Source organism: Cygnus olor, chromosome 3 (assembly GCF_009769625.2).
Source record: "Cygnus olor isolate bCygOlo1 chromosome 3, bCygOlo1.pri.v2, whole genome shotgun sequence".
NCBI lineage: Eukaryota > Metazoa > Chordata > Aves > Anseriformes > Anatidae > Cygnus > Cygnus olor.
This window is the reverse complement of record NC_049171.1, coordinates 92223368-92237032: the sequence shown is the minus strand read 5'-3', so window position 1 is coordinate 92237032 and position 13665 is coordinate 92223368. Positions and strand designations below refer to the sequence as shown.

The 13665-nt window shown below is 44.5% G+C and overlaps 1 protein-coding gene across 3 annotated transcripts; it reads right to left on the bottom strand.

Annotated features, from left to right (window-relative positions):
• Positions 1-430: 430 nt before the first annotated feature.
• On the bottom strand, positions 431-13098 carry CALM2 (calmodulin 2). 3 transcript variants are annotated; one of them, XM_040553815.1, is made up of 6 exons: positions 12949-13098; positions 8763-8792; positions 3692-3835; positions 3507-3613; positions 2537-2672; positions 431-1313 (listed from the first exon to the last, which is right to left on the bottom strand). In XM_040553815.1, the coding sequence occupies exons 1-6, from the start codon at positions 12950-12952 to the stop codon at positions 1285-1287; spliced, it is 450 nt and encodes a 149-aa protein (XP_040409749.1). In that variant the 5' UTR covers positions 12953-13098; the 3' UTR covers positions 431-1284. The 3 variants fall into 3 exon arrangements, with proteins under 3 accessions (XP_040409749.1, XP_040409750.1, XP_040409751.1); XM_040553816.1 differs by lacking the exon at positions 12949-13098 and adding an exon at positions 9497-9756 and having other exon boundaries at positions 8763-8793; XM_040553817.1 differs by lacking the exons at positions 8763-8792; positions 12949-13098 and adding an exon at positions 8039-8059.
• Positions 13099-13665: the final 567 nt, after the last annotated feature.

The window sequence follows — 13665 nt, the reverse complement described above, 5'->3', positions numbered from 1 at the left end:
CCAGGTGTGAGACTAAGTTACCCCAAAGTAGCAGCTGATAGGGAATAAACTCCCAAATAATTAAAAGAAAGCAAACAGGTTTAGTTGTCTGAACAAGGAATTTTAATTTTAGGTCAACTATTGAACTAGGTCAACATCCAGTTCACAATGTCTACAGATAGTGGGCATAGCCAGTCACTACGGTAAGTATATTGAAGCACCAAGCTCCACACAAGACTGTAAAATACATTTTAAACTACTAGTAAGAAAGCTTCTTCAAGTCAACAATACTAATAAAGGGCCAGAGTTTCCGGTCTAAGTTTTCACCTTCCAAGCTATTTTAAGACAGCCAATCCATTGCATAAGCGAATCGAACTGCTACATACTGAAACAGAGCAGCAACTGTATTGAACAAATCCTGTAAATAATTCAAGGATACATTGAAACAGTATGGGTAAATTGTAATTTTTTATTGGAAAACAAATATACAACTTGGAATGGATTTGAGGCAAATCGTGCCAGAAGCAGATTTTTTTGAAAATAAGTGGCTAAACAAAGTTTAAAAAGCATAGTAACAAGAGGAGAAAATGTTTTCTGGTACAGGACCAGCAGTACAAAAAAATTGTGTACGAGTACCTGGATAATACACCCGTTTTGCATTAGTGCAACTTTAAAGTTTCATATTGTTGACTGTCAATCGTCCACAACAGTTAAGACTCCACATTTCAACAACATGTTACTGGTATGGCCACAAACAAGTTACTATGAAGCAAGTTAGGAGAATGATTTTTACAGTGCATTAGCCACATACATTCTATTCACATGGTTTTGGCCTGCACGAGTCTTCACCCTCAGTCATCAAAAGCAGAATCAACTCCTTTACTTACTGGAGAACTAGAGCCAGCATCTTGCTTTAACTCAGGAATTGCTAATGCATGGTAAACCCTAACTTACTTTATGTAACTTGTTACATCAGTCATACCTAAGTCTTCTAAAGAGAGCTACTTCTTTAAACAATCCAGATGTTCCCTCATTTAACCAACTCCATCTAACCTTAGATGTGCAGAAGGGCTTAAATATCCAGAGTAAGCCACATGCAACATTTGTTACTTAGATCAATTTTCCAAAAATCAGAACAATGACAGTAAGATAAAGGAGAAAAACATGGAGGAATGGCCTTCTAATTACTATACATGCATATTCTTTTGACAGTAAGGGAAAAACCTTTTACAGATAAGTTACAAACAGAGAAAAGGCAAATAAACAATTTTGTACAAGAAATTTAACACATTCTGTACAACGTCTTCACTTCGCTGTCATCATTTGTACAAACTCTGTAAAAGGAAAGAGTTCATAAGAGTTATTCAGAGAAATCTGAACTGCAAGATCTGAAAAGTAACCTGCCTCACTAGTGCACTGAACGCTCTCTGCAAACTGTTTCCAGTCATATTCAAAAAGCATCTCGAAGACATTTCACTTTTCTACCAGTCATGCCTAAGAACCTCCTTTTAATTAAAAAATTAACAGTTAAAGGCATCTGCTTTTATCAAAAGAAGTCAGTCCATCATTGAACTGGCAAACAGACTTCAAAATGAGACTTCACGGTCATCTCCCAACAGCCCACAGTCACTTAGATGCCTTGTCCCTAGGAGTTCAGTACATTCTGCTTAAGTCACAGTCAGCTAATTCAGGCAAGACATGACATCAGCTTGGATTTCAAGGCAGAATAGCTTAAGTCTTGCTAATTTACCTGACCAGCTTAAAGCAGCTAAACTATTACTTACAGACAGCACATGGGGAGTTAGTTACTACAAAGTATAACTTCACTTTTCTTGCTGAACCATGGATTTAGTTTTTCAGGTACCACAAAGTCTTCAGAAGAAGCTACACCTACACTTTGGGAACAGTAAAGGGATTACCTGAAAATACCTCAGCTAATGTTTCTGAAGTTGTTTGGAAAGCTAAAATGAAAGCAAGCTTAGTTCTTCTGAGCACCAAGCAAACTGTCTAACAGAACTCATTCTGCCTGCATGACTTCATTTGTTTCAACACCATGAAGTAACAGTGCTGCAGCCGATTTGTGTAAAATTCTTCATTTTAAGGTTTTCTGAAGGTCTTGAACTTCATGTGTATTTTAGAGGCATTTCTCATATTCATTTTTAAAGCATTAATGAAAATGAGTGACTTGCTACAGGTCAGTTCATACACCTCCCTGATTTGGTTTCAGATCAACATTCATTAATAAACAGAACATTATGTGAACAACTCGCTAGCTTCCTTATTTTAATGGTTAACAACATCATTAGGTTTAGGAAGTTGTTTCTTACACTGCACAGTTCAGTTACCTTAGGCACAAAAGCTAGCAATAACTCAAACTTCAGTAGAGGTACACGATGTACATACTGAAAGATGTTAGCTTAAAGAGAGCTAACTTAACTGCTGAGAGGATCTCCCTTGTGAGCACTGCCCTGTTTAAGCTTAGCATTAACTATCAGCAACACTACAGTCACCAGCATGTAAGGTGCTACACAGTAACAATCTGTTAACAGCTCCTTACCTTCATAGTTTACTTGACCATCACCATCAATGTCTGCTTCCCTAATCATTTCATCAACTTCTTCATCTGTTAGCTTCTCTCCAAGATTTGTCATCACATGGCGAAGTTCTGCAGCACTAATGTAACCATTACCATCCTGCAAAGGAAAAAGATGCAAGTCTATTCCAGTCTCCCTAAGGCCCAGTAACTTGAATAAAATATTTCTAAGCAAGTTTATCATTAAAAGTTAGCACAGTTTTAACCACGTTTGCACAAGGCAAGCAAGAGCTGCAAGCAGATCTTCAGTATTGTCCAGGATCCTGAGACATTTTAGAAACAACTTATCCAACAGTCTACCTCAGCTGCCCTACCCTGAGACAGACCCTTCCCTGACAGAGCAACTACCTTCAGGTGACATACCAACCAACTCAATCATGGGACAATTTGGCTCAGTCATCTATTTCTTAGAACAGAAGCTGTTCTTCACCTTCTCCATGGAAGCTCAGCATAAAACCACAAGGCCTTCACAGGCCACATTAACATATCCCATCCTACTTGGGACACTGGCTATCAAAGTAGTGGATATGGACTCATGACTGCTTTGCTCTTCCCCACACTGCAAGACACTTTCTGATTAAAAATGCGTCTTGCTTAAGGAGCTTATTGACTGTAGACAGTAATTTACTTAGTAAAGACTATGTGAAAGATTTAAAGGATTACCACTTTTAAAAAATTAAGCAGTTCCCCTGCCAGCCTTGTGCAAGTATTTTAGTACTAGAGGAAGTAAGATAATGTAGCAGCTCACTACAATCACCCACCATGACACATTTGGCTTTCAGGCACAGTGCCACAGTACAGTGAAATTGAGCATGACTAGTTCACCTCTAAGTCACAGATAGCAGGACTACAAATGTCCCTGGTTCAGAGGAAGCTCATTAGAAGTCAGTCTGAGCTTTTCTAACAAAGATTTGTTACAGAAAACATTTAGTACCTTGTCAAACACACGGAACGCTTCTCTAATTTCTTCTTCACTATCTGTATCTTTCATTTTTCTTGCCATCATTGTCAGAAACTCTGGAAAGTCAATTGTGCCATTGCCTGCAAGATAATTAGTTTGTTAGAAAAACAGGTTTTTCAGTACTTTACTGAATAATTGCTTAGTAGTAAGAATCTTACCATCAGCATCTACTTCATTGATCATATCCTGTAACTCTGCTTCTGTGGGGTTTTGACCAAGTGATCTCATCACAGTCCCCAACTCCTTTGTAGTTATAGTACCATCACCATCCTTGTCAAATAGTGAAAAAGCTTCTTTGAATTCTGTACAACAACAAAAAGTAGTCAGTCCTTCCAGCTTTCAAACAAAGTTCACTTAATCATGCAAAAGCCATCGGTGTTTATTGTTCTAATTTAAACTTATTCCATACATATTAAAAAACTTCAGCATTGAGCTCAATCTGCTAGAACTAACATCAACATGGAATCATCAGCACCTGGACAACTCACCAGTCCACTAATCCCCACATTTTGACCTATAAAGAGATGGAATATAATCCATTTCAGGAGTACTCAGATATTCGCTCCATCTGTCTTGAACCAGAATCCCTAATACAGAGCTGAAAGGAATACCTATCAAACCAGAATGACCCCACATCCCTAGCAGGATGGGTTTCTTAAGAAAAAGTTGTAGAGATTACATTTAAAGCTTGAAAGTGGTACTCAAAACGCAAATACTAGAGCTTAATAGCACTTACAGCTATTAACAGACTAGTCAACAGAAGACTAGTCAGACCAAATGAAAACCAGTTTCATTATAACTCACTTCTGCTGGACACGCAACTCTGAACTGTGTACTCTACTCGATGAGAGTACCTAGAACCAGTTTCAATATCTGGCCATACTTGGCTAAAAAGGAGCTTCTGCATCTCCCCATTTGACTTCTGCAGCTCCTCAGTCTGTGACTATACACACAACAGCTCTCGTAACCACTTGCTTGAGGGGAAGAGTCACTGCTCAAGCTAATTTCAAGAAAATTCCTCAGAAAATTGCTTCAAGCCCTACCATATCTTGGAACAGCCTTCATTAGAACTAGTCAAGAACAGTTGCAACACTGCTCAACTGTTTTACCTCTCAGTCCCCTACAATAGTTGTATTGTTGCCAACAATATTAATACAAGCATAACATGTTTAATTGTCCAGTCCAAAAATGGAGCTGGTTTTAATCCATGCCATCTGTTTGTCTTTAGCTATGACCTTAAACTAGTTCACTAGACTGAAGTTCATACAAAAATTACAGTTAAGCATGAAAAGCCTCATCTATTCCCTTGTGCAGTTCAGAGCCTTTTACAGCATTCAGGACACCAGATCATGTTTTTGAATTCGTTAGCTAAAGAGCATTAGAAATACACCCAAGAATTAGTTCTTCAACACTGCCAAGCAGCCAGCTTTCCGGATGGTAGGTTTCTCAGACCAGAGCTAGTCACCATGAAGTGCAGTATGAAGTCATCTCTCATCCACTTCATGCTCTGAACCACTGGAGGTGAGGTATAAACTGGAAGTGTTGGAAATGCAGCTACAGAAGTATGCTTTTTACAGCTCAAATACAGCTCTAACACCAGAGCCACAGTTGAGTCCCACCCAGGTAAGAAAAATTCTTCTACGTTTAACAGTTTTAAGTGTTCCTAAAGCCTACCCCTGCTGTTTAACACACAAATCAGAGCCAAGGTACCTCAGGACCAGATGAAGCAGTTCTAAGCCAGTATTTTATAATCACAAGGCAGAAAGAGACTTTTCCAAACAAGCAGCTACAACCTGTATGCACAGGAACCTGTAAATAGTCTTCAAGACTAGTTCCAGTTCGCTTAGAAGCGACAAGTGACTCTGTTGGGACTTACGTTTTATACTAGAGCAGAAAAGGCTTTGGGGTCCAGCCCATTGGAAATAACCAGAGGCTGTCAACATTCAAAGACCCTCAAAAGATGAACTGTCTTCAATGAGAGTCAGGTACTCGAAATAATTAGTCGTAACTTCATCCTTAGCATGGGTTAACTAACACTGCAATCCAAACATGAAGCAGGCTGCAAAGTACTACAGTGACTGCTTAAAAATGCAGTATTTAAGTTCATACAAAAATCAATACTTGATTTCTAAAACAAAGGCCATAGAGCAGTATATTCTGAATGGAAGACCCACTCAAAGGACAATTTTACCTTTCTTTTACTTAAAGATGAAAAAGGCTGAGAAAATCAGTTATAAATCACACACAAAGAAAGCTAATCAAAGATCAGTAGCATATTCCTGTTTGAGATGCTGCATCAAGTTAGGGATATAATTAAGTCTAACGATTTCTAGGAACCACCTCCAGTAATTAGAACTGGTTAGAATTAGAATTGGTATCACAAACACAGCAGACAGTTTGCAGTGGAACAAGAACACCTTAGCAGAGGGTTTGTGGCTATAACTAGTGAAAGCATCTACAAAATATTTAAGTTTCGTGACTGACTCAACTCTTTGCTCCTGCAACATGTAACACTTCAGAAATCCCACCTTGATTCCATGCAGTAAGGCAAATCCTCCTGTTCAACACTCCTTCAGATCAAACTGAAGGAGAATTCTCCTGTACCATAGATATGGCTAATCTATCCAAAGCCTGAGGATGATGAGTGGTTCTACTGGCACCTTCAGGCCACCTGCATGTTCTGAACCTTCCTCTTCCGAAAAGGGGAAGAGGACTTCCATACCCTACCAAAGAAAGGCTGATCCCACAGCACTAGCTCAAGCTGTTCCCTCCAACAACAGCTTCAGTGAACTACAATCACTACTCCCACACTCCAACAGCTTAGACAGCTATGCCTGAGCTTTTATAGGAGAACATCAATTGTTCCCTTCACATCCACCAGCAGCTCATGACTTAAACATGACTATTTTTACTGTGAAATAAGTTCTAAATAGCTGTTGTGGTCAGATCCCCAGCAGAGAACCAGAGCATACTAAGGAACAAGGCATACCAGAACACCCCACATAGGCCTGCTTGTTCAGAATCTATTTCAAGACCTCTGAGGTCTGGTGGAAACAAGTACAGCTCACTACACCAGTTGCTCTGGGACAAAGACATCTTTAGGCTTTCCTGACCACCAACACCAAGTAGTTCTGATCTATTTACCTTGTTTCATGCAAATCTTAGCTAAAGGGATACCCATTCACATGGCTATTGAAGTTCTTCGTGAATTAAATTACAACTACCGCTCACATTCTGCACCTACTCAACTTGCAGTCAGTCTTTCACATGAAAATGAGTCCAGCAAGTTTGGTTTTTTTTACCCCTTTTCAGCCCTGTATGATCAAGGATTTCCAAAGTTTTCACAGCAGGAATTAAAAAAACATCTGGCATCTTTAATTGCATTCTCACATGTCAAGAGTAGGTAAGTCTTAAAACCTAGGACAAGCATCTGCTTTAATTACTTTGTCTCTACCTTTAGTACCAATTTCCTAAGCCCATCTTCAAATCAAAAACAAGATGCTTCAGATAAACTGGAATGGATTAGCAGGGGCTCAAGACTATCACTCAGCTACAATTCTTGTCAAACATCCAACCTGTACCTTTTCAGTCTTCCCATGCAAGGCACTGGCCTTTAAACAGTCCGCTTAATTTTGCTGTTGGACAGCTGCAATTCTTCCTAACCACTACTAGGGGTAGTTCCTTCACAGAGCAGCAGTGGGCTCACATCAGAAGGTCATGGTTTGCTTGCAGACATTTGCTTCATGAAATACCACAGCTGAACTGGAAGTGCCAGGCCAGTATTCTTTCCAGAAAGGAAAAAATACTCTACTTAACTATGACAAGCTTATTAATACTCCCTTTTGGCTCTGAGCACTACTCTATCATCACTGAATAGCTAACATTTGCACTAATCCTGAGGTAGCATTAGGAGTAAGCCTCCTGTTTATATTCCATAATCAGCTAGATCAACTAATACAGCCTCAACAGTTGGACTGAAACAATGACCCCATTATTGAAAAGGCAGCAGTGACAATTGATAAAGCCAGCCCCAACTGATCACAAAACCCTTAAGACATGCAGGCTACTAAAAAAAATCTCCAGCTGAACTAGATTTGGCTTCTGCTTACAGGACAGTACCATGGCAACACAAATAGACTAAGGACTTTCCACAGAGCCACCATTAGTCCCTTAGGAGTTAAAGCAAGCTTCTGACATTTAAGAGCTACAGAAGAATGGTCTTACACTTCAAATTTGGCAATTACGGTAAAAACAAACTGCTCATTACAACACTTGTGTTTAGCATCTTCAAGAGCTACACCCTAGTTAAACAGCAACACCTCTTACAGGCTGTTATTTGTATGCTTGATTTGCTGCCATTAGATCAGCTGAATCCTAACACCCTCTAAAATCACTTCACATGACAGCTAGGCACGCAGACTTCCTAACATTAACACTGTATGCTCATTAGATCAGAAAACCCTGAAGCTGTAAAGTGTTCATGGCAAGGCCAAATCCTGCATTACCAATATATTGCAGCTTTAAGCCATATCAATTATTCGGGTGGAAATCAATCTTCAGAAGGCAGTGACAGATGCTAGTTTGTGCAGCCTGCATGAGAAGGAGACATGATAACCAGACACTTTAGCCACTAGTAGATAGTTCTGTGCACAGAAAGCACTGTGAAGTGCCAGGACCAAAACTGACTAGTTGCATATTTGCTTGGGCATTTCAGAGCAAGCACCAGGCCTTCAGAACAGTGAAAAGAACATTTATGTCCAGGCACACAAGGCAGTTCCAAATAGGGAATATCAACAGTTGTCATCAGGAAGCCAGTGTCTGCTGTCATCTCAACAGCCAGTCTGAGACACCTCCACTGACAGGAGACTGCTAACTAAACTAGTTTTGCCTTCTGCTAAAGCAAATACTTCAGATTGCCAGTCTTCACCACAATTTTTTCCCCCCACTTTGTTTGTACTTCAGCAGTTCTGCAGTCAAAGGAAAAAATAGAGTCCTGAGTCTGCAATTGAAGTTGTAAGGATTATTTATTTTAGAGGGCAAAATTTCAAGTTCATTGTATCCATGGTTGTTTTTTACAGAATAGAAGACTAAGATCTAGGCAACAAATCATTCCACAATACTTCCTCAGTATCTAAGAAAGCTAAATATCTTGCATAACATGGACTGTCACTGGATTAAAGGATGTGTCAGGTCAAGTAGGAGTACCAACACAGCATGCAAAAACCTCACCTGCAATCTGCTCTTCTGTCAGTTGATCAGCCTGCAAGAGAAGAGAACATCATTACAGCTGTTGCAAAATTTCAGTGCAAAGATACAACTTGTAGAGGCCTCTGAATCTGGTAGCTTCGCTTCAGGATTTACCTTCGACATTCCAAAATAGTTCTAATGAACAGCTCAAAAATCATCAGGATTGCTTGCCAAGAACTGGCAGCCTGTCCTCATTTCCTAACCCTGTAAATATCTGATGCACCCAAATAATGGATTTCCATCTATATTAAACAGTTACCCAAGCAACACTGGCAAACTCAAGGCCTGCAGATCCCTTCAAACCAGATTAAACTCACTAACAACCAGACTACCAGTAGTAATACTTTCACTGAACACTTCACATCTGTATCCTGCAGCAGTAGCCCCCCAAATCCCAAGTTTAAGGCAGGTTCTAGTCTCTTCTCAGTAGAGACAATCCTATAACTAGAGAAGCTCTTCTCTAGAAGAAAGTAACCCCTCAATTAACAGCAAGCTTCAGGTAGGTCCAAGACAATGCAGCAAGACCCGAGTCTACATAATTGGTACCAACAGCTTCTGCCCAATCTGGCAGTTTCAATGCAATTGCAGTTTGATGTCCCAACTTTTTTCCAAGCTTACCTACAGATTACAGTAATGTAAGATAGTTTACAGAATCACTAGAAAAAGGTTCAGTGCTACAAGGCTTAAAATTTTTACATCAGTAGTTGGTTAAGTACCTGTTCATGCTTTTTGTTCCATCTGGGAACAGCTTTACATGCATTGAATTTGACAGTTAAAAATCTGTCTGCAAGAACAAATCCAGAAGAGTTTCACTCCTGATAGAACACAAAGATGTTTGAGAGCAGTACAAACACCTTCCTTAGGTTTTCAAGTCAGCTGATTTCTCAAACAAGGTCAGCATTGCTTCATTCAAGTTGCAGTAACAAGGCAATGTGTTTCTTCAAGGAAGCTCTCTTGAGCTCTTCACCACACAGAACTCCACTGAAAAGTCAACACTTCAAAACATGAGAAAAATAAATTCAACACCTCAATTCAACACCAGGTTTGTTCCTATTGTGACCACTTTATCAACAACATCTTATAATTACTACAATATCAACAGCATCGTTTTCAATCACTACCTGTGCCTACAAAGGCTGCTCTATACATTATCCTTCTGCTAATGAAATACCAAGACATACGCACTGTCAATTTTTACAACCTTTGATGTAATTTCTACATTAATAGAAAACTGGAAGGTACTAGCTTCTGTTATTCTTCCTATGAAGTGCAATTAGCTGCTTGAGCAACCACATGAGCTAAAATGCTTACAAAAAAATACACATACAATGCAGCAACAGCCCAAGATAAAGGCAGCGATAAGTAGTTTCTCAGACTGCCTGTGACTCATCTACTCCAAGAATCAAGATCACGCTCATGAGCGACTTCTGAAAGAGCAGTCAAGATGCATTTTGGCTATAGACTCCACTTGTTCCTATTTCAGCAGCCATAGGAAGTACTCAATTTTTACATTTTATTTTAAAATGAGATAGTCAAGAACAGCAGTGAGGCTGGTGAGAAAGCCATCAGTTCATCATTAGGCTCCAAGACATATGCCTTCTGCTGGTCACTTAACAGAAGCCTAACAGATTGGTGCCTGGCTGTAGTGTATCATTAACACAGACAGACTCATTCCTTTGTGTGGTATTTACATTTTTATTGCTCAAGTGCAGAGAATTATGCAGTACATTTCTGTAGGATATTTTTATCCACAGAAAGCTGTAGATCAGATTTAAGTAGCAAGAACCTAGTTTATTTAGCTCAATACTTATGGGTTACCAAGTTGAGTCACATACTGTTTCATATAAACACTTTTATATAAAGACATGACATTAAGCAGTGTTTAAGCTGTTAAGTGTTCCAAACTCTTCCCAAGCCTTCCAGAGACTTAGAACTTCCTACAGCCACTAACCATGAATTTGGATAAGCTTTGTCACTACCTGCAGCAGGTACAGCAGTCGCGCAGAGCACCAGGCTTACTGGAAGCCACAGGTAGCCGGCAGTTGCAAGATAAGCTGGGAGGTGGGGCGAGGCTGAACAAACACCATCTGTGCTCCGCAGCGCCAGGCTCTGCAGGGAGCACTGCGCAACAGCAGCGAGAGGCGGGGCCGGCAGCGCGGCCCCGGCCCTCCCCGCACACCGCCCGGCTGCGGGCTAAGGCCCCGGCCCCGCACAGGGCACCGCGCCCCCGCTGGAGGGTGCCCGGCTCCCGGCCCGGCTCTCGCCCCGTACGCGGGGCACCAGCGGTGGCACGGCCCGGCCTCGGCGCTGTGACGGGGTGACTGCCACGGGGCTCAGGTTCTTAACGCGCTCCTTCCCAGGGCCGAGATCCACCTGCAAGCCGCCTCCTCCTCTGAGGAAATGGGGGAAGCCATCACAGCTTTCGCATCGCCTCCTCCGATCTGCACTGCAGCAGTTCCATTTTGCCTGCAGTACCTCCCACCTCCTATTCCACCCAAGGCCTGACAAAGAGCCTGAGCTGCCTAGGGAAGATGGGGAGCTGCCACGGGTGCAGCAGCTCCAGCATGTGCAGCCTCCAGAGGTAGTGCTTCATCGCAGTCCTAACTGCCACGCAGCAACCACTTCGGGTGACCCTCAGCAGCTTCAAGTCTCACCAACACCACCCGACAGAGCTTGTAGCTAATCACACAACAGATCTCTGCCAAAAACTGGGCATTTTTGGTATACTTAGCAGGTGTTAAGTCTGAATGGACAGCTTTGTTCCAGCATTAACTGAAGAACACGAACTAGAAAGGCTAGCAGATAAGAGCTGAAATTATAACACATGAGCTTACTCTGGGAGCAAAGTATTTTGCTTTATCTAGCATGTGCAGCATTGGACAACGTGTCCACAGGTTTAGCCAGTCTGGTCTGTCAAGACCAATGCAACCACATCCAGAGTGCCACTGCGCCTCCTGGACACACCCATTTCTAGATAGACCTTACTTGAAGATACTCCATTTTTGGTTCTCTACTGATGACTAAAGCCAGTACAGCCCTTTGCTGCTAGATTCACCACTCCTTCCTTTATAGGTTTGCTGCTTGCATTCACAACTGAAGTGAAGGAACAAATTCAGGCTTCTGTTCACCTAATTTATTTAATTTAAGCTGTTCAAATAAGCATTAAGGGCCCATCTCTCATGTTACGCAGCAAGTCCATAACGATCCGATTCCTTAAAAGCATGTAATGAATGAAAATATGTCGATTCCACTACACTGCATCTCCTCTTAATGCAGAAATAGTACCAAGTGGTCATTGGCATTGCTTTTGTGACAGAACCGTTCTTTTCCTTACATGTTTCAATATCCGCTTCTTTTAATAAGAAAAAGTGAGCCTGTATCCTTTACACACAATTAGAAGCAATTCTCGAATTCCACCGTGTTCTAACTCGACAGAGAATATTAGAATCCTAAACACACGTTCTGCTAGAAAAATTAAACCGTGCTTGACCATGAAAACGCAATACCCAAAACGGGAAACCAAAACCGTTTTTAAAAAAAATTAAAAAAAACAAGCATCCCTCGTTCAAGAGCAGCACGAGACCGGCTGGGGAGGTCGACAGCAGCTCTAGCGGGGGGAGCTGGCACAGCGAGCAGCCTCCCCTCAGCAGCACGCCGCCGGGCTCCGCGCCGCATTATGACCGGGCGCGGCAGCCCTCCCTCGGCAGCCACCCGACATGTTAGGTGCCAGGGTGAAGGAAGCGGTGAGGGCGCGGGGCCGGTGCCGCCGTGGCAGGCTCCATCCCCCCGGGTCTCCTCCCCGGAGGGACCGTTAGCTGCCGCTGTCCCCCACCCCCCCCCACCCGCAGCCATGGCGCCCGAGCCGAGCGGCCGTTGAGCCGTTTGAATTTTGAATCCGCAACAACGCCCCGGGGCGGGAAGGGGACCCGGGGCGGGATGCGGCGGCCACCACCGCTCCCTCTCCCTCTCCTCCCTCTCCTCCCTCTTCCTCCTCCTCCTCCCCCCCCCCCCCCTCACGGCACCCTGCACCCCAACCCGCCCGCCCCGGGGCCGCCGGCCCCCCTCACCCCGACCCCCCCCCACCCGCTACCCGCCCTCCCGGCCCCACACGCGGCCGGAGCAGCACCCCGCAGCACCCCGGCGCCTCCCGTCAGCCCCCACGGACTCACCATGGTGTCTCGGCCCGGCTGCGGGGTGCGGAGAACGCGGAGGGCTGCACGGGGCGCACGAGCAAGCTTCCCGCTCGACGGCTCGCCTCACACTGAGCCCTGCCCGCCCGCCGGCCGTGCCTCATAAACCGCCTCACAGCCCGCCCGGATCGCTCCGCGCCGCTCCCTCTCCGCCGGGGAAACGGCGCCGCGAAACGAGTCCCGGCCCCCCGCGCTGCCCATGCGGCCCTCCCGCACCCCCTCCGCCGCCCCCCGCCGTCCGCCGCACCCCCGGGGTGCGCCTCGGGGAGGCGAGAGGGAAGGCGAGGAGGGGCCGGGGGGCGCCCCGCTGGCCGCACGCCGGGCGGTGAGGGGTGGGCTGCGGGACTACTTTTCCCGGCGGAGGAGGATTCTAGAAAAAACACCGCGGCGCGCAGGGACTCCGCTCGGCGGGCGCTGATTGGCGGGTTCGTACCTGCAATGCGTCACTGGGACACGCGCAGCCTGGGCCAGCCGCCGCCTCCCCTCCCCCCGCCCGCAGTGCGCGGGGCACGGCCCGGCCCGGCCCGGCCCGGCCTGAGGGGCGCCGCCGCTGCCCGCCCGCTGCCCGCGCCTGCAGGGGGCGGCCGGGACGGGACGGGCCGGTCCTGGCATCGACGGCACAACCCAACCCGGCCCGGCCCGGCCCGGCCAAACGAGGCCAAGGCGGCCTGGAGGAGGTCCCCCCGTCCTGCCCG